Here is a 20,399-nt window from a genome sequence, read left to right as displayed (position 1 = left end):
AATCATAAAATGTAAAATGATTATACAGTATATACATAAAAGAAGCACATTTCTTCCAGAGTAAAATGAGCAATACATTACTTCTCATATGCTGCTGTCACTTACAGTAAGTAGTAGAAATCTGACAGAACTGACAGGTTTTGGACTAGCCCATCTCCTCATTGGGGAGTTCTCAGGGTTTTCTTTATTTTCAAAAGCACTTAGTGAATGGCAGTTGCTCTGTCCAACTTCCAAAAAAAGGGCACAGTGAGCAGGGAGGCTGGCCCACCATCTTTTCTATAAATCCTTTTCAGACATTGGCGTCAACTCACCAGAGGTTACCAACCTATTTATCTCTTGGGAGGTAATTTACCTCCTGTGATATCTCCAAATAGCAATTCTCCAAAAGTATAGGGGAAAATATCGACAGAGAGAAATGCAAGAGATAAATGTGAGAGAAGTATGAGATAAATAAGTGATAGTTAGTAGTTAGTTTTTCTCCAAATCACAATTCACCAGGGAAGAAAGGGGGTGTGGCCATTCGTTATTTTTTCATCTCTTTATCCCCTGAATGAACCTGGAGATATCGTGGTTTTCACACAGCAGCTGCTGCTGTGGAAGATGGAGCCTTTTGAGCTTACTCTGTTAGGCCTGGTGCACACCAAAAACTGCTAGCAGATCCGCAAAATGCTAGCAGATTTTGAAACGCTTTTTCTTCTTTTTCTGCAGCGTTTCAGCTAGCATTTTGCGGTTTTGGGAAGCGTTTTTGGTGTAGTAGATTTCATGTATTGTTACATTAAAGCTGTTACTGAACAGCTACTGTAACAAAAACCGACTGGCAAACCGCTCTGAAGTGCCGCTTTTCAGAGCGGTTTGCGTCTTTCCTATACTTAACATTGAGGCAGAAACGCCTCCGCAATCCAAAATCTGCAGCAGCCCGGAAGTATGCGTTTCTGCAAAACGCCTCCCGCTCTGGTGTGCACCAGCCCATTGAAATGCATTACCCAAGCGTATCCGCAGCCGCAAGCGGATCGCAAAAGCAGCTGAACCGCTCTGGTGTGCACTAGGCCTTAGAGCTTGCTTCTATTATGAGGAGATGAAGGCGCAGGAGGAGGGTCTGTTTAATCGCCCCTCGTATTTTTCATGAGAGAACAGTTCTTGATAATTTTACTGAGACAGAGGTGGTGTAGAAGTTCAGACTCACTCGTGATATGATTTATGATATGATCCGGCAGTAAAAGGCAGGAATACTCTGGTCACGTAGTGGTAAAACTCCGCCTCCTACCCACAATGCTTCACTTTCAAGCTTACAGAGAGAAAAAGTATCCCATGTAAATCATTAATACCGATTACCTAACTCTCTGCTTTCTCACACTTTCCTCATGCATATCTCTCCATTATCCCCTGCTATCGAACATTTTTCTCTCTGTCCTCTCACACTGGTGAATTGACTCCAGAGTGTTAAAATACCTCATGAGATAAACTACCTACCTTTTTTCTCTTAGTAAATCCTCTCTGGTGAATTGACGCCATTGTCCTCAATTCACTAAGATCATGCTGGAGATAATAAGGCAAAGTGAGAGAGTTATCTTATCTCTTCATTCCTTAAGTTACCTCCTCTGTAGTTATTTTCACATGCAGTTAATTAACAGCCTGTCTTTAACTTTAGAATTCTGGCGTTATTTTAAGGATTGAAGAGTTAAAGGGAACTAGAGACAAAGCACCCTCATGTATTTTACCATATATAGCAGTGGGAACATTAGAGAAAACACCTACCTTGCTTTCTGCTTCATTCTGCACAGCACAGCTTGATTCTAACCAGCCCTGATAAAATCCCCGACTGAGCATTCAGTCTGGCTTTGTTCAGGAATATTTATAGCTCAATCTGTATCCTCTCATCTCTGCCCCCTGCTGGCTCTGCTCAGGAATCATTATAGCTGAGTCATTATAGCAAAGCCAGACTGAATGCTCAGTCGGGGATTTTATCAGGGCTGATTAAAAGCAAGCTGTGCAGTGCAGAATGAAACAGAAAGCAAGGTAGGTGTTTTCTCTAATGTACCCACTGATCTATATGGTAAAATACATGAGGGTGCTTCGTCTCTGGTTCACTTTAACTTAAAGACAGAAGAGTTAACTTTAGGTTTGCCTGAGGTAAAATGTTTCCTAAATACTACATGCCTCATCACCATGGTAATAACTCCAGAAACCTTATTAAAGACGGGAGATAAGCTTAGTGAATTGAGGCCATTGGCCTCAATTCACTATGCTTATCTCCTGTCTTTAATAACGTTTCTAGCTGAGCAGCGGCATCCCCCGGCCCCTTCCGATCGTCTCCGACGATCAGAGCAAACAAGAAATCCCTTTCAGAATGGGATTTCCTGTTTGGCTTCCCCATCACTATGGCGACGATCGTGATGACGTCACCGGCGTCATCGACGGCAGAGGGAGTACCGATCCACCCCTCAGCGCTGCCTGGCACTGATTGGCCAGGCTGCGCAGGGGTCTCGGGGGGGGGGGGGAGGGGTCGGGGGGATCGGACGGCCTGTTACGTGTCGGGTAGCGATCACGTCCAACACGCAGCTAGCAAAGTGCTAGCTGCGTGTTTAAAATTTTTTTGCGAAAATCGGCACAGCAGGGCCTGAGAAATCCACCGCAGCGGTAATGGACGAGCTGAGCTCGTCATTACCGCATAATTACCGCCAAGGTGGTTAATTAACTGCGTGTGAAAATAACTACAGGCCATTGGCCTCAATTCACTAAGATCATGCTGGAGATAATAAGGCAAAAGAAAACTTACCTCCACACAGTGAGAGAGTTATCTTATTTCTTCATTCCTTACGTTACCTCCTCTGTAGTTAATTTACCTCCTCTATAGTTAATTTACCTCCTCTGTAGTTATTTTCACACGCAGTTAATTATGAGCCTGTCTTTAACTCTGGAGTTATTTTAAGGATTGGAGAGTTAACTTAAAGACAGAAGAGTTAACTTAAGATTTGCCTGAGGTAAAATGTTTCCTGAATACTACATGCCTTATCACCATGGTAACAACTCTAGAAACGTTATTAAAGACAGGAGATAAGCTTAGTGAATTAAGGCCAATGGCCTCAATTCACTAAGCTTATCTCCTGTCTTTAATAACTCTTCTAGAGTTGTTACCATGGTGATAAGGCATGTAGTATTCAGGAAACCTTTTACCTCAGGCAAACCTTAAGTTAACTCTTCTGTCTTTAAGTTAACTCTCCAATCCTTAAAATAACTCCAGAGTTAAAGACAGGCTCATAATTAACTGCGTGTGAAAATAACTACAGAGGAGGTAAATTAACTACAGAGGAGGTAAATTAACTACAGAGGGGGTAAATTAACTACAGAGGAGGTAAATTAACCACAGAGGAGGTAACGTAAGGAATGAAGAGATAAGATAACTCTCTCACTGTGTGAGTTAAGTTGTCTCTTGCCTTATCTCCAGCATGATCTTAGTGAATTGAGGCCAATGTCTTTTATGAAGAATAAAGGCCATACTGAGGATCCCCTATGGAGAGATGGACAAGCCCAAAACCTGTCGGTAATGTCAGATTTCTACTACTTACTGTATGTGACAGAAACATAGGAGAAAAGTAATCCATGGCTCATTTTACTAAGGAAGAAACCTACTTCTTACAAGATTTTCGCAACAGTGGTCCTTTAAGGTAATGCACCAGTACAAGAGAGTACTTTACATACAAACCTCATGAGTATAATTTATCAGAGATCAAATCCAGAACCCCAATGCCGGGCATACACGGCTTGTTTATGCGCCGGAATCGAGCCGCTGGCTCGATGCCAGCGCGTCCCCGCTCGTCCCAGCGGCTGCCCGGATCGATTCCCACTCGTCCCCACAGGGACTTCCTTATTATCTGTTCGTTTTTTCTTTTGTCCTGCCCGCCGGTATTGAGCGGGGAATCGGCGGGGTATTGGACACGTCGGATATTATCAATCGAGCCATCAGCGACGCTATTGATAAAAAAAAATGCACCATGTATGCCCAGCATAAGGCTGGAACATCAGTCTTCTTATCATGTAGCCATCTCAAGCTGATGAAAATGTTTAATATTTGTTGGTAGTCTCCTTGTTTGATACACTTTGATTTCATTACGCTACAGCATAGGATAATGCCAACAAGCAAATCACCCAGAAGCTCAAGATTTAAATTATCCATGTGTTTTAGCTGTTTGAGTCACGTCGTATAGCGACTCTACTGGTGTTTCAGATTACTGCAGCTGGTCTTTAGAGGCTGCAATATGTTTGATGTCATATGTAGTTAACATATCTGTACAATGTTGGTTCCACTATCACAAAAAATGTAAAATACATGTACCGTAAACATTTACATACAAAACATTCATTTCTCACAAAGTAAAATGCACTTTAAATAACTTTTTTTCCTATGTTGTAAAGTCCCTTACAGTAGTTAGTAAAAATTTGACAAGTCTGACTAGTCTATTTCTCATTACTTCCTTGGGGCCCTGTTCACAGTGGTCAGTAGTGTTGTTGAATAATTCTGCATGTCAACTCACTGCCCATACAATTTGGACCTGTTCATAGTTCTGCGTTGTGACTGATTGCATTATTCTAACTTGCTGCATGCAGGCTTTGTATTAAAGTCTATGGCCAGTCTCCATTGCAGCTCACAGTCATTATAACGCGTGTGTTATGTAACTGACCACTGTGAACCTAGCCTTATTCTTTACAAAGGCACTACCTGGAAATTATTTATACAAAAATGCCAGACAACCTCCCGTCTCATTAGGTAATTTAGCACACTAAGCACGGAGGTTCATAGCACAGATAATGGGCTCTATTCACAAAGCTTTTTCACCTGTTTTTACCTTATCTATGTTACTTTTTTAAGCTTCGAAAGAGAAAAAATATAATATAATTAAGGTAAGAAAATTCATATTGAAATTAAGTCAATCAGGAACAACTTACTTTGAGTGATTATTTTGCTTGTAAATGTGCTGAAAGGTTATTTTTATCAAATGAGTGATAAATAAGTCATGTTTGAGAAGTTTTGTGAATAGAGCCCAATGTATTGTATTGACCTGAAGAAGCGGGCAGGTCCAGCGAAACTCATCTGTTTGTTTGTGTCTAATAAAATTCTTAACCTCCTATTATGAGGTAAGACTACTTCTATTACTTACCTCCACTCACTACACTATTGTATCACACTCTGGGGCATCTCCTCCCGTCCAGTTTTCCCTACTCGTTTGCACACTATTTTACAGCTGGACAGAGCAACTGACGTTCAGTAAGTGCATTTGAAATGGAAGAAAACCTTGAAAATCCCCCATGAGACGATAGATTAGTCCAAAATGTAGGAAAATAGGGAAAAAAATTAATTTATAGAAATGTACATCTTATCTCACTAATATTATAAATGCAAAAGTTTGGATGTTTGCTTCTCAATCACGCAACAATGGCTGAACGGATTTGAATGAAATTTGGCACACACATAGTACATTACCTGGAATAACATACAGGATACCTTTTATCCCCATAACCAAAAAGTGGGTGGAGATAAATACAAATTTCACTGGGAAAATGTAAACTGCAGCCATTCTTACATTGTTAATGGTGGGGTTCTCAAACTTTGCACAGTTGGTCACTGGGTGACTGAGCCTACATAAGCCAATCCGAATTCACCTATTGATTTTCAAGGGAAATATTTAATTACTGCCGTTCTTGGACTGTTAACCAGCTGGGCGTTACGGACAAGCTCAGCTCGTCCAGTAACGCCGCGCTGGATTGCTCAGGCCCTGGTGGGCCGATTTTTACAAAAAAAAATTTTAAACACGCAGCTAGCGCATTGCTAGCTGCGTGTCCTACCCGATCGCTGCCGATGCGCCGCTACCCGCCGCGAAAGTATCACCCCCGCAGACCCCTTGCGCAGCGTGGCCAATCGCCGCCAGGCTGCGCTGTGGGGTGGATCGGGACTCCCCCTGATGTCATGATGTCGATGACGTCATTACGATCATCGCCATGGCGATGGGAAAGCCCATACAGGAAATCCCGTTCAGAACCCGGGAAATCCCGTTTCCTGTTGGGCATGATCGCTGGCGGTGATCAGAGACGCTGGGGGGATGCCGCCGGTAGGGAATATCATGTAGCTAACGCTAGGCTAGCTACATGATAAAAAAAATGGGTAAAAAAAAAAAACGCCAGGCAGGTTCATGGCACAAACCTCAAACCTGGAACAGTTGGTCATTGGGTGACTGGGGTTTAAATTCAGAAAAAGGGGTGGAGCCACAAACAGCCCTTCAGATTTGTTTCATTTCAATGCAAATTATTGATGCCAAAGACCGCAAAGCTCACAAACTTGGTCATTGAGTAATTGTGTATTAGGGCTAGAAAAAGTGGGCGGAGCCAACACCAGCCAAATACATACCCAGGCAACGCCAGGCCATCAGCTAGTATGTGTATATTTTAAATAAATATATATATTTTGCGCTAGTGGGACTTTTCAGTTTATTTTGTTGTGCAGAATATTTTTACTTTTAGTGAAGCTGCAGTTTTGTTTTTAAACCAATGAGTTATGACCCTTAGCTGACAAACTTGGATGGCACTCAGAAGTAGCTTTCTTCACACTTCTCTAATTATTTGTAATTATTCTTATTTGCCTTCTCACAAAACACTTTAAACGTTAAAGCAGTAAAAATGTTTGTCCGTTAAGTAGCAAACTGAATAATTTCTGAGAGAAGCGGTGAGAAACCTTTTAAAGGTTAATTTCACAAAGTGTTCTTGTACTGAGGATTAAATAGTAATATCATTTGTAATCTCGTACTTTTTTTTTTTTTTGTTCCTCAAAAGTTAAGAGCAGCAAAACTGCTGAATATTGTTCTGACTCTGTCTTTACTCAGAAACCTGATTCATGTCTGTGAATTGTGCTAGGTACACACCATACGATTTTGTGTTAGATGGTTGAATAGATAATTTCCGTCATGTCGATATTGTTTTTGATCGTTTTTCTGGTCGATTTCTCAAAGAAGTGATTGGAAATTGATAAGAAAAGATAAGAGAATCGAGCGGGAAATCAAGCAGAAAAACGAATCAAAAATCGATTGAACCGAAAATCGACCGAAAAAATGCATCTTTTGTACCTAGCATGAGATGAGAAAGTGATCGCCCGAGGAACAATAAACTGCACCTGGGACAATGTATTTATCATTGTAAGTGTAGTAAATGATATATGGTATATGGTACGGTTGTACCATGTATCATTTGCTACACTTACAATGATAGATAAATTTGGCAGGTTATTTAACCTGAGGCCATTACACTCTAAATTCTCTGCTGAAGCAAAAGCATATTTAAAGTACAGCTGACCTGGGGGTAAAAGAATTGATATAAAGCAAACATGAGCTCCCTAGAAAAAATTAGACAGTGACCTACGGTAAGTAGAGGGAGACTTCTGGATGCTCCAGAGGCTTTCCATGTTTTCCTCAATCCCCCCGGCCAAGACTCCTTTTTAGTTTGAGGCCACTCTCCCCCTCATGCATGAAAGGAGCAGCAAGCATGCATATGACTGCACCTGTGCAGTAGCAGGAAGCTGCTCAAGAACGAGCAGGTTAGGATTACTGTACAGGCATGGCCGTACAAAGGGGAGCATGGCCATGAGAAGATATCTGACAATTTCTTGTCGATATGTTTAGAGGTGCCCGGTGTGGCAATGGTGTGATTGAGAAGGAGATCTGAAGCCTTTGGACTATCAAGAGGCTTCCCTCTACTTGGATAAGTATTTAACATTTTTTGAGAGAGAGCTCAGAGTTGCTTTAAGCCCATGGTGGATTAAATTACCTAATCCTGAGACTTTCCACACTGCTTGTTGTCTTCAGGGTCGTTCACGTTCCTCTAGATAAAACTGGCGCTCTCCATCGAATAGCCTCCCGAAGGTTCCCCCGAGCAGTGACAAGCAATTCCGAACTGCGCATGCGCAACATGCGTAAGTTCAGAACCAAGTGTGTACAACAAAAGTTAGGCCTTTGGGGAACTTCCAGAAGTCTGTGGGGAGGATAGTACCGGGAACAGGAGGTAGCCCTAGGCCAACAAGCAGCATAAGGAAACTCGGGATTAGGTTATCTAGAAAAGGGCTTCCCAACCCTGTCCTTAAGTACCACCAACAGTGCATGTTTAGCAGAAAACGCAAACATTCACAGGTGAAGCATATTTATGTCTCAGCAGAGCTGACTAACTAACTCTGTGGATTTCCTCATAACATGCACTGTTGGTGGTACTTGATGACAGGGTTGGGAAGTCCTGATGTAGACCACCATGGGCTTATCTCATATGTTCTTTTCTTGCTTCAGGGTTTTTAAGTAATCATTTGAAGCAGAGTATAAGTGAGGAAAACGGTGTTTCGAAATGAATGGCATTCCCAGCTCTAATTGGATATTTTGTATTTATTGCTTTGTGGAGTTATTTTCACATCTACTCCTCTTTACCTGCAAACGTTAAAGAGCACATATCCACAGAATTAAATGAATACCTTTTGTCAGGCCTTAAGATGGTCACATGGCCTTTGCTCATCTTTTAAAAATATATTTGAATGCACTCTCTATGAGTTTCCTTGTTCACATCCCTATGTGCTCTGAGCTGCTCTTTTGCCTCACCTATGTGGGTTCTTCAGAGTGAGGAGGCAGAGGGATTCTATGACTTGCTCTTTCATTAGCTGTGTAATCTGCAGTTGATGTTAGAAAACATAATGTCTGCAGCAGTTTTAAGACAACAACTCCAGGATCTAATTAAAACAATTACATTTAATACCAGGCTATTGAATGTCAGCCTGTCCTTACAGAAAGCTGTCTCAGTTCTGTGACTGGAGAGACAGATTAACTCATTTTATTTAGCAAAGTGCTGAACGGTCAGTTTTGATTAAAAAAACAACGAAAAAACAAAAACAGGGAAACTAAATTTAATGTGTGTTCTTTTTTTAGAAACTGAATTTACTTAATATTACGTAAGAAACTGCACTTTAACATACCCAACAAAAGGGAATCTTGAGTGTTCAGTTGCAAAGGTAGTTGGTTGGCTTGTTTTATAAATCTAGACTAAAGTCATAGTATATACATTTTTTTTATTGCAGCATACTTAGCTGTTGTTTTGCTTTTAGCCAAAGAAAAAAATACTTTGTTTGAATGAAAGTGTTACAACATGCCCTGCAGAGGGCAGTCTCATGCAAGAAATGTCTCCAAGTAAATTAGACAGCGAGAAATCTCTTCCTAACTATCTGCATGCTTTAATACTGCAGGTATCCCAGTAAATTATCAGGACGTGGCCTCCATTGACCCAGAATACGCAAAGAACTTGCAGTGGATTTTAGATAATGACATTAGTGACCTGGGACTGGAACTGACTTTCTCTGTGGAGACCGATGTGTTTGGAGCTATGGAAGAGGTGCCCCTAAAGCCAGGGGGGGCCAGTATACTTGTTACACAAGAGAACAAGGTAAGTGATGATGAGGTGTGCTTGCAAACTAGAGAGATACACTTCACACTCTGACATGAGGCAGAAGTGACAACATATACTCCTCTGGGGTATGGAGTCTGTATAGGAAATCCAATGCTTTTGGAGTTTCTGCTGCATTTTTCGGTGACATTACTAATCCATCACATTATTAGCAGTGCTAAACTGTTCCGTCCATTGACATGTGTCGGCAGGACTGTAGTTTTAGTGCATTCGGGTTTAGTTTGATTATAACTGCTTGAAGTGCTCACACACTAATAAATCATAAGGACAGCCTCTTATCTGTCAGTGCCGCACATCAGCGTGACATTGGAACACATGACACTCTTGGTATCTTTATGATTTTCGGCAAAATATCTTTGGCCATTAATATTTCCTTTTAATCAGCTGCGTGCTATCCCTACAGCGCGAACAGCCGCTGAAATGTATGACAGCCTCCTCACTTATTAGCTGCGTTTAACAGAAATCATATGCATTCCGTATGAGGATGCTCTTATCCATCAATTTGTCACAAAAGTGTCAGAGCAGAAAAATGTTTGGATTTGGGTTCCTGACACAGTTTTAATTATGAACATCCATTTTACTGTGACATATACACAGATGTACTTCTAGTAGGAATTCAGCCTTATGTTTCAGTAAATGTCGCCACATTGTTTTTGTCTAAAGGGGAGGAAAAAAAAAGGAGAATAATGATATGTGATTGAAGCGCCGCTTGATTTAGCACTACAGACTAGCTTATGGTGTATATGCTATTTTTCTTGCTTGTGTGCCAATGCCGGGAATGTGCTGTCATAAATTATGTGTCATATATAAAACATGGGTTATGTTAAGCAAAATTTTCGGCTGCCTTCTTCTGAGACAGAGTGATTATTGCATTGTCTGACACAGATTAAAGAAATTCTGCCAGTTACAGGTCAGGCCAGAGTCGTTCTGGGAAAAGGAATGTAATGAATATTTAACAAAGCACACACAATCTTTTCAGCGAACAGAAGCACGCTGGAAGGAGGGATGGTAAAATATAGGTGCTTTATAGGGAGAGTAGAGGTTTTCCTGCAAAGCAAAAAACATATCTGGTTGAAGGATCACCATTTTAAATTGTCGCTGTACAAAATGTCATGTATTTTTTTTTTTTTATGCTGGATATACAATTTAGCGAACAGCACTTTCTAGGCAGCAAATGGCACCATTACTGTCCTTGTAACTAAATTATAAAAAATGTAAGAGCAGATTTTTTTTTTTTATAATCCCCTGGAAGCTTGCGCTAGGAAGCTACATCTATCCATCTTTCCGCCTGGCCCAGTTTTAATGGCATCGCTGATTAAGAAAAAGCACGAGAGTAATGATTTGAAATGTTTCTCGTAGCAACTATTAACCCAGACAAAAACGTCAGTGGCACACAAATGGATGTAGCCATCACGTCTTCTTAATAGTTTATATCTTTGTTTATATTTAGAACTGCCAATTAGCGGCTTTTTTTCTCCTGAGTGTATTCTTCCTTTATTCTATTACTGTTTCTTGTACTATTTAGATTAGGACATGTACTGCAGTCACCTCACACACATATATTTTCCTTTTGATTTTTTTTTTCTCTAATAAAACTTCACTACATTTTACCTACATCTGCTATGTTGCTGTAATTCTGCTCTTAGCCTTGATGTTTGCTCTGTTCACTTCAGATGTTTGCCAGCATTATCCCCCTCAGCTCTCCTCCTGTAGGTATTAGGGAATATTGCTGTTCAGCAGCACACATACAAGTTTGTTTCTTGCCTCTGCTGGCACAATTCTTCATTCGCAGTGAGAGTCACAGTGAAGTGCATTTCATTAGCTGCAAACAGCTTCCAAGTGTGAGTGGATACGGTAATTGCAATACAGACAGCTGGATAAACTATTAGATTGTATTCCTGCACACACGCCCTTAAAGATTGTAGAGCTCTTTCTAATGATTGAAAGATTGTTCACACATTGTGTGCTTTCTTTAAAATGCATTCGCTGATTCATTTACTCGTAAAAGCCTGAAGTGTTCATAATGCTGTTGTAACCGAGTGATGCATTTTATTTTAAACTGGTAATAAAGAGGTTCTTTCATTGTCATTTAAAATCAAAACCTTGTTTGTGACAGTCCCAAGCTCACATTTCTTCCTCTTCGCGTTCTGTTTTGGAATGAGGGAAAGCAGACCTCATTGCAGTGCTGCTACAGGTAAAAGCTAGTATCACAATTTATCCATTCAAATAAAATTTAAATCTTACTGTTTCATGTAAGAAATGTGGGAGTGACAGTGCTGAACAGAGTGCCACTTGTGCCAGAGGTGTGTGAAAGTTTGAGCTATATCTTTACTTCAAAGCAGCAAGGACAATCATACTATACCAGGGGGAAAAAACACATATATAAGTAAATAAATACTTGATCCACTTAACATATGCATTGTACTGTCCATATTTTGATTTCAGTGAGTTTTATATAGTAAATAAAGAGAAAACTCTTCCTGGCATTTTCCATTTCTACTTCCTTTGACTGAAGCCAATCCTGATGTAATTTCCTCCCTTACTCTTTTTTTTTTTCTCCTAGAAACTGCACGGTTCTATCTAGCGTGCTTTGTAAACGCATGTGAGCACAGCATAGATCATATTTCAGCAGCTTCTCCTTTCTCAGCCTCGTGTCATACTGAACTGCCCTCCGCCAATCAGTGAGGAGCAGGAATGTGGGAGAGGAGATGATGGGCTCCTTCTCATCTGCATTGTATCAAATAGAGCCATGCTGACTAAGGGTCAGTGCACACCAAAAACCTCTAGCAGATCTGCAAAATGCTAGATTTTTTTGAAGCCAATTTCAGAGCGATTCTAGCGTTTTTTTGGAGCGTTTTTGTGTAGCAGATGTCAAATATTGTTACAGTAAAACTGTTACAGATCAGCTTCTGTAACAAAAACGCCTGGAAAACCGCTCAGATCTAGCATTTTTCAGAGCGTTTTCCACTTTCCTATACTTTAACATTGAGGCAGAAACGCCTCAAAAATCTAAAAAATGCTGCAGCCCCCAAATTTGCGTTTGTGGAAAAAACGATCCGCTCTGGTGTGCACCATCCCATTCACTTCAATTAGCCAAGCGGTTTTCCCCCTGCAAGCGTTTTAAAAAACTTGCCAGAACCGCTCTGGTGTGCACCCGCCCAAAAGATAAGATTTATTACAGCAGAAACAATTATGATTAGATTGGGATACTTGCAATGCAGGGTTAGGTTTCAGGTTGCATAATAAACACAGAGCAGTGGGTAAATGGGCTAAACTCTTTAATGCCTGTGCCCACAGCTAAAGGGTGACTGTGCTATAGAAAACAAGTCATACCTCATGTTTTGGGCCCAATGTATATTACATCCAAGAAAAACTGGGGTTGAGCTGGATATAAAAAGGAGCAGATCTAAAATGGAGCAGATGTCAAGGATTCTGATGGGTTACTCTGAGGAACTGCTCCACCTTGTTTTGCTACAGTTCTCCCGGCACTAGTTTAGACAAATATGCCTCACTTTCTTCTGGTGTAAAAGCTTATGAAACTGCTTACAAGTCACTGTGTCATATGGCCTCTAGGCTATCTATAATAGATCTGGTCTGTAGCCTGTTCCTCGAGGCTCTCCTCCTGGAGTCAGGGTTTGAAGGCCTAATCCTCACTGGGAAACGGAAAGCTCTGCTCCATGCCAGGCACCCTTTAGTAGCAATGTTAAGTGAATAAAGCAATATTTCTGGACCCGACCTACAGATATTTGTGAGCCTTAAAACGACAACAAATAGAATGATTGTATAGAGTGGCTTTAAAAGGGGTTGCAGCACCAACAATAAAAACAAGTCTAAAAAATATTTTTTGTCAATACTATGTATACACCTTTAATTTTTGAAATGGGGTACGAATATGTCTCCCCCTCATCTTTCCCCCCAACGTACCCATGCCTGTGCCGTTGCCGAATCACTGGACTGGAGGGTTGTGGGTAAGCCTGCTGGATTGTGGGGAAGTTTTTTTTTTTCCTCCTCCTCCCCTCCTTTGCCATTTGAAAGTCTTGCACATAGTGATGCAGTTCCTGTTTCATCCACTGAACTGTTACAAATGGATCGTTCAGTGTGATGAATCGGATCACTGGGCTCACAAGGAAGAACCATTTCAAATGAACAAATCGTTCATGAACTGGACAACACTACTTTTCCACTACGATGCTTCATTCTCTAATCTTTTTTTACGAATTGCGATCGCTGGGCAGCGCAATTCTCGTTGCAATCGCGATACATTCCCGGCGGCGGTACAGGACATTGTGGACAGTGGAAAAAGCAACTTTCTAGTGGAAAAGGGCCCTAATCTCTCATTCACACTATACGCACTGCTGTGCACATTTCAGCAGCGCGTATAGTATGCGATCAGCAAAAACATCAGAAGTGCACAGAGAGCACTTCTGATGTTCATACTATGCACACTGTGCAGCAGTGCTATATGCTATCGCACTGCTGCACGCATTTTTGCAAAAGCACATCGCTGATCCTATTCACTGCAATGAATGGGATCAGCAGAACAATGCATATGGCTTGCGTTCGGGTGCGTTTGCGTCCCGAACACACAGCCATACACGTCGCCTAATGTGAACAAGGCCATAGGGAGGTTTACACATTGATGTAAGCTTGTTGTCAAGGTGATGTGTGCTGTGGAAGGGACAGCAGGGTGGGGAAAATAAAACACTGGGCTGGGTTGACAAAGAAAAAAAGAAAAGGGCAGAAGTGATGTCACTTTAGGCATCACAGAGAAGCAGTCAAGACGGAAAAAAGCATAAAAATGTTTCTTTTTTCATATTAGTTTTTTACTAAATTCTGCCAGTGAACACTAAAATCAATGGGAAAGGTAGGCCGAACAAGTAATTTCCTATTGAATGGTAATTGTTTCACTGCGCCTCAATGATAATACATCCAATGCTTCAATAAAAAGTTTTTATTAAAACTATTGAAGATATTGGTAAATAATAGAGAAATGTCTCCCAAGCTATTACTGAGATCAGCTGACCTCACCACACTGCATACCTTCATGCACACTATTCCATTCACAACCCGGATTGGTCAGTACTCCCCACGAAAAGCCAGCTGGTGCTGCCCGTGATCGTGTAAGGAAACTGTAACCCAATTGCGTCTGGATATAGGCTGCAAAAAATATCCCTTGGGCGTGGCAGCTTGGTTAAGACCCCAAAAGGACTTAGTGCACCCAAAATGGTTAAAAAACATAAAAATATAAAATATAGAAAAAACTTAATTGATCATTTGCATTGTATTTCATAGCATTCACATGCTCCGCGTATAGCGTGTTGTTGTAGGCAATCAATTAGATAAGGATTGTAGGTATAGTTCAAACCAGTTCATAGCAGTTCCACTGCTCCGCATATAGCGTTTGTGTGATAACTCACGTAACCTTCACCCAGCGGTTATGAGGTTCGAGGATGGCAGCTGGACTATATTGGTCTCTTTTCGGCAGCTCAACGCGCTCCCTTGTCCCGGCCGAGGACACCAAGAGCTCGGAGCCGCTTGTTGCTTTGCGGTGGTACTCGGAAGTTTCAGGTGACGTCACCACTCTGTATCTACCAATCGGGGCCTACGCGTTTCGGTAGGGAACACCTACCTTCATCAGGGCCTTCCCGATTGGTTCTCCTTCTCCGTCCTTTATCGCTGCGTCTCCTCCGCCTCCACTCATCGTCATGGTGACTAATAATTACAAAGCTTCTTCCATTTACGTGAGTTACACCTCCGTGATCGGTCTGTGTACATTCTGTCACAAAAGATTCTTAACCTCCCCGGCGTTCTATTGAGATCGCCAGGGAGGCTGCGGGAGGGTTTTTTTTTAATAAAAAAAAAACTATTTCATGCAGCCAACTGAAAGTTGGCTGCATGAAAGCCCACTAGAGGGCGCTCCGGAGGCGTTCTTCCGATCGCCTCCGGCGCCCAGAATAAACAAGGAAGGCCGCAATGAGCGGCCTTCCTTGTTTTGCTTAGATCGTCGCCATAGCGACGAGCGGAGTGACGTCATGGACGTCAGCCGACGTCCTGACGTCAGCCACCTCCGATCCAGCCCTTAGCACTGGCCGGAACTTTTTGTTCCGGCTACGCTGGGCTCAGGCGGCTGGGGGGACCCTCTTTCGCCGCTGCTCGCGGCGGATCGCCGCAGAGCGGCGGCGATCAGGCAGCACACGCGGCTGGCAAAGTGCCGGCTGCGTGTGCTGCACTTTATTTGAAGAAAATCGGCCCAGCAGGGCCTGAGCGGCAGCCTCCGGCGGTGATGGACGAGCTGAGCTCGTCCATACCGCTCAGGAGGTTAAAAGGCGAAGAGTTCCGCATCATTATTCAGTCCTTGTGGGGCCAGGCTATTTAAAACATATATCCATTTCGTTTCTTCTCTTGACATTTTTTTGATTAAATCACCGCCCCTCCAGTCTTTTTCTACCTGCTTTATGGCATAGAATTTATGTGAAGTCAAGCTGCCACCATGTTTTTCCTTGAAGTGTTTACTCAAAGGAAATTTATCATTCCCCCCTTTAATGTTATTGATATGCTCCCCAATCCTGTATAATCATTTTCTTTTTGTTCTACCCACATACTGTTTGGGACAACCACATTCTATAACATACACTACTCCCATACTCGTGCAATCTAGTTTCTCCCTAATGCTAAACTCCTCATTGGTTACACATGATTTAAACTTAGTAATGGGGTCCATGTGTCTGGTGGTTCTACACGAATTGCAAAAACTACACCTTTTGAAATAACCCCCCCTCCCCCCATTATTTCTCCCCCCTCTTAGAGGTACAGTAGGTGCAATAATACTACTTAGATTGGCAGCTCTACTGAAAGTAAATCTGGGTTTGTCTGATAAAATCCCATTTAGTGTCTTGTCTTGCTGTAGTATATGCCAGTATTTCCCAACAATCTTCCTTACTCTACTGGCCTGTTGTGTATATTTCATTGTGATGCTCAGTGGTGGTGAAGTTGGTTGTCTACTCTTCGATTTCAATAAATCCCCTCTATTGTAATTACGCACTTCTTCCTCTACTTTTTCTAATGTCAGTCCATTGTAATTCCTCTCTATAAATCTTTGTTTGAGCGTCATGGCATGTTTGTTATAGTCTGTCAGCTCTGTACAGTTCCTACGGATTCGCAAGAACTGACTTTTTGGGATGTTGGCTAGCCACTTCATCATATGACAACTGTCTAGGTATATGAAACTATTTGTGTCAACTTTCTTAAGGAAAGTGGTGGTTTTAATCTTACCCCCTTCTATGTATACTTTTAGATCTAAAAAATTGACCTCTATATTAGCTGGCTTTTTGTGGGGAGTACTGACCAATCCGGGTTGTGAATGGAATAGTGTGCATGAAGGTATGCAGTGTGGTGAGGTCAGCTGATCTCAGTAATAGCTTGGGAGACATTTCTCTATTATTTACCAATATCTTGAATAGTTTTAATAAAAACTTTTTATTGAAGCATTGGATGTATTATCATTGAGGCGCAGTGAAACAATTACCATTCACTTATGTTCCCAATTGGATGAGGTTTTGAGCAAACCCCATAGTTTTCTCTGCAGCCCACATTATTACTGTTACAAAGCGCAACAGCCATTCAATTTTAATTTCCTATTGAATTATATATTTTTTTTCACTTAATATAGACTTCCAACCCACTTGAAGGCACAGTTGGATCTGACACCATAAAGCTCTAGGGACTTAGTATGACATTTTCATAGCATTTTACTTATAAGGTGATTCATCTAACTCTTACTACAGTTCTTTAATTCCTTTATGGTACAGCCAGTCTTCACTCACTATTTTTAACTGTTACAGCAAACCTGAATTACGCTAATACACTTTACATCACATGATTGCATCTCTGCCATGTTTGGCATACCTTATATCATTGTTTTACTAATGCACATTGCCACTGAACCTAGGGAGACAGAGCTGTGGAGTGTATTTTCTCTGTGTCATGTTGGCAGCCATCTTCTTTGTTGAAAATTCTGAAAATGCCATTACCTGTATTCAGAACTCTTTTTCTGACTCTAAATTATGCCTCTGAGCTTCCCTGAGATACTTGCTTACATGGTAGGAGGGCATGCTGGAGCATGGATACTGCTGCCAAATGAAAGTGAGTTGACAAGGCAAGAAGTGAGAAAAACTGAAGCATGTGGTATGATGTACACGATTTAATAACAGGTATATAATCTTGGGAAAAACTTTTATTTGAAAAAAAACCTCCAGTGTTCAGGCTCACTTTAAAGGGGTTCCTGAACCGATGTGACATGAGATAAATATGTGTGTTTGCAGCACCATTCCTGAATAGAACTACTAGTAGGTGCAGGCGCCCAAGAATGTTTGCATGAGGTATTTTATATGAAAAATAAAAAATGATAAATAAATGAATGAGGTGTTTTACCTCTAGATGTAAAACCCAGACAAAAAGGAGGGTTTTGATTAGGTGAGGTTTTTACTCAAGCACGACTTTTAAAAAGGCCATGCGTTTCACGTGCTCAAAAAACATACAACTAGGCTGTTTTTTTTTTTCTTTTTTTCACTAAGGGTTAAGAATCAAGGTACTGAAATGACTCTCTAATCACACCTAGTCAGATTATAGCGTTACTCTCCCTAAAAACAAGTTATAAGCCATTAAACTCTTGTCTGGTGCAGAACAACTTCTGAGTTCAGAGAATAGATAAAAAGGTCAATTGTTCAAGATGGGAACAGTAAAACTTTAAAACACTCTTCCAACCTTTATTATAAAAAGCCGTAACCATTAAAACCGCACTCTGTATCCAGTGTACCCCAATTACAGAGGTATGGTTGGAAACCCTGGAAAAGATCATTAAAAACTGCACATGGTGCTGTGTACTGTTTATAAAAATAACACTGCAGTCCACTCTTAGCACCCCACGGCATGTGCCAGCCACCAGGGAAAAAAACAACACTTGCTCTCCCCCCTCGCGAATGCACTCTGCCGGAAAATGACTCGATACTTTGCATGTGAGATAATTATGACGTCCTCTTGGAACTAGAACGCCCGGTTCCAGCTTCTGGAAAGAATGTCCAGACAGGGAAAGATCCACTTATAAGTATCTTTATTGTACAAAAGTACAGGCAACCATTACACTTGGGGCTGAGCGGCTGTGCCACAGAATCCGGCCTGCCACAACCGTGCCATTGCCCTCCTCGCTCGAGCAGTGCGTCAGCATTGCCTCAAGGCTCCTTCTTTTATTATAACCAACAGAAAAAAACATTTGCAAAGTATTACAATAAAAAAATAGTTTTATTTCACATATTAAGGATTTCTAACATTCTGGTAAAATGTGAATGCTAATATGGATATGTGAATGCTAATATGGATATTGGGAATGCTGTAGATGTGATATACTTGGACTTTGCAAAGGCCTTCGACACTGTTCCCCACAGAAGTCTGGTGCAAAAGTTGAGGATGCAAGGACTGGGGAAGAGTTTGTGTGCATGGATAGGGAACTGGCTAATGGACAGAAAACAAAGAGTTGTGGTCAATGGATCGTACTCAAAATGGGAGACTGTTAGCAGTGGGGTCCCACAGGGGTCTGTACTGGGTCCAGTGCTCTTCAATTTATTTATTAATGACCTAGTAGATGCAGTAGTGAGTAATGTTGCTATTTTTACAGATGATACAAAATTGTGCAGAATCATCAACTCTCAGGAAGATAGTGTCATATTGCAACAGGATCTGGATAGGATGGCTAAATGGGCACATACATGGCAGATGAAATTCAATTTTGACAAATGTAAAGTCATGCATTTTGGTCGTACGAATGGTCTAGCACCATACAAAATAAATGGGATACAGTTGGGAACATCAAACTTGGAGAAGGACTTAGGAGTACTCATCGACAACAAGTTAAATAATCGTACTCAATGCCAAGCCGCTGCAGCTAAAGCGAACAAAATTTTGGAGATGCATTAAAAGGGAAATAAAAACTCGAGATGCTAGCATAATATTGCCCCTGTTTAACTCTCTAGTAAGGCCACATCTGGAATATGGAATTCAGTTCTGGGCACCACATTACAAAAAAGATATTGCAGTTTAAAGCAGGTGCAGAGACGAGCTACAAAATTGATACGTGGGATGGAAGGTCTCGCTTACCAAGAAAGTTTAGATAAACTGGGTTTATTTAGTCTAGAGAAAAGACGCCTTAGAGGAGATTTAATTAACATGTATAAATACATCAGAGGGCAATATAATAGCTTGGCGGATGAGCTTTTTGTCCCTAGGCCTTCTCAAAGGACTAGAGGACATGAGCTGCGCATGGAGGAAAAACGTTTTAGCCATTTATTTAGGAAAGGGTTCTTTACAGTAAGAGTGATTAAGATGTGGAATGCATTGCCACAGGAAGTCGTTATGGCAAACTCTATACCTGCATTTAAAGGGGGCTTAGATGCTTTCCTTGCGTTGAAAGACATCCATGGCTACAATTACTAGGTTATGCCTAATGATGTTGATCCAGGGTTTTTATCTGATTGCCATCTGGAGTCAGGAAGGAATTTTTCCCTTTTGGGGCTAATTGGACCATGCCTTGTGGGGGGTTTTTCGCCTTCCTCAGGATCAACAGGGGTATGTGGGGGACGGGCTGGAGTTGTACTTTGTACTGGTTGAACTCGATGGACGTATGTCTTTTTTTCAACCAAAATAACTATGTAACTATGTATTACCCAAAGCCCTGCAAAGATAACAAAATGTATACGGCTCCTCAATACATGCTTTATTCCTAGGATATCACTTAAAGGGATACTGTAGGGGGGTCAGGGGAAAATCAGTTGAACTTACCCGGGGCTTCTAACGGTCCCCCGCAGACATCCTGTGTTGGCGCAGCCACTCACCGATGCCCCGGCCCCGCCTCCGGTTCACTTCTGGAATTT

At 41.5% G+C, this 20,399-nt stretch overlaps 1 protein-coding gene across 3 annotated transcripts in view; it reads left to right on the top strand.

Moving 5' to 3' along the window:
• The window catches only part of HACE1 (HECT domain and ankyrin repeat containing E3 ubiquitin protein ligase 1), a 187,641-nt gene that overhangs the window by 107,557 nt on the left and 59,685 nt on the right, over positions 1 to 20,399 (top strand). For all 3 annotated transcript variants that reach the window (XM_068231230.1, XM_068231229.1, XM_068231228.1), the window contains one exon: positions 9,260 to 9,456. In XM_068231230.1, the coding sequence (XP_068087331.1) occupies positions 9,260 to 9,456 (197 nt within the window). The remainder of the gene's footprint in view (positions 1 to 9,259; positions 9,457 to 20,399) is intronic.

The sequence above is a fragment of the Hyperolius riggenbachi genome, chromosome 4, assembly GCF_040937935.1.
Source record: "Hyperolius riggenbachi isolate aHypRig1 chromosome 4, aHypRig1.pri, whole genome shotgun sequence".
In the NCBI taxonomy this organism is placed as follows: Eukaryota; Metazoa; Chordata; class Amphibia; order Anura; family Hyperoliidae; genus Hyperolius; species Hyperolius riggenbachi.
This window is presented reverse-complemented; position numbering and strand designations above follow the sequence as displayed.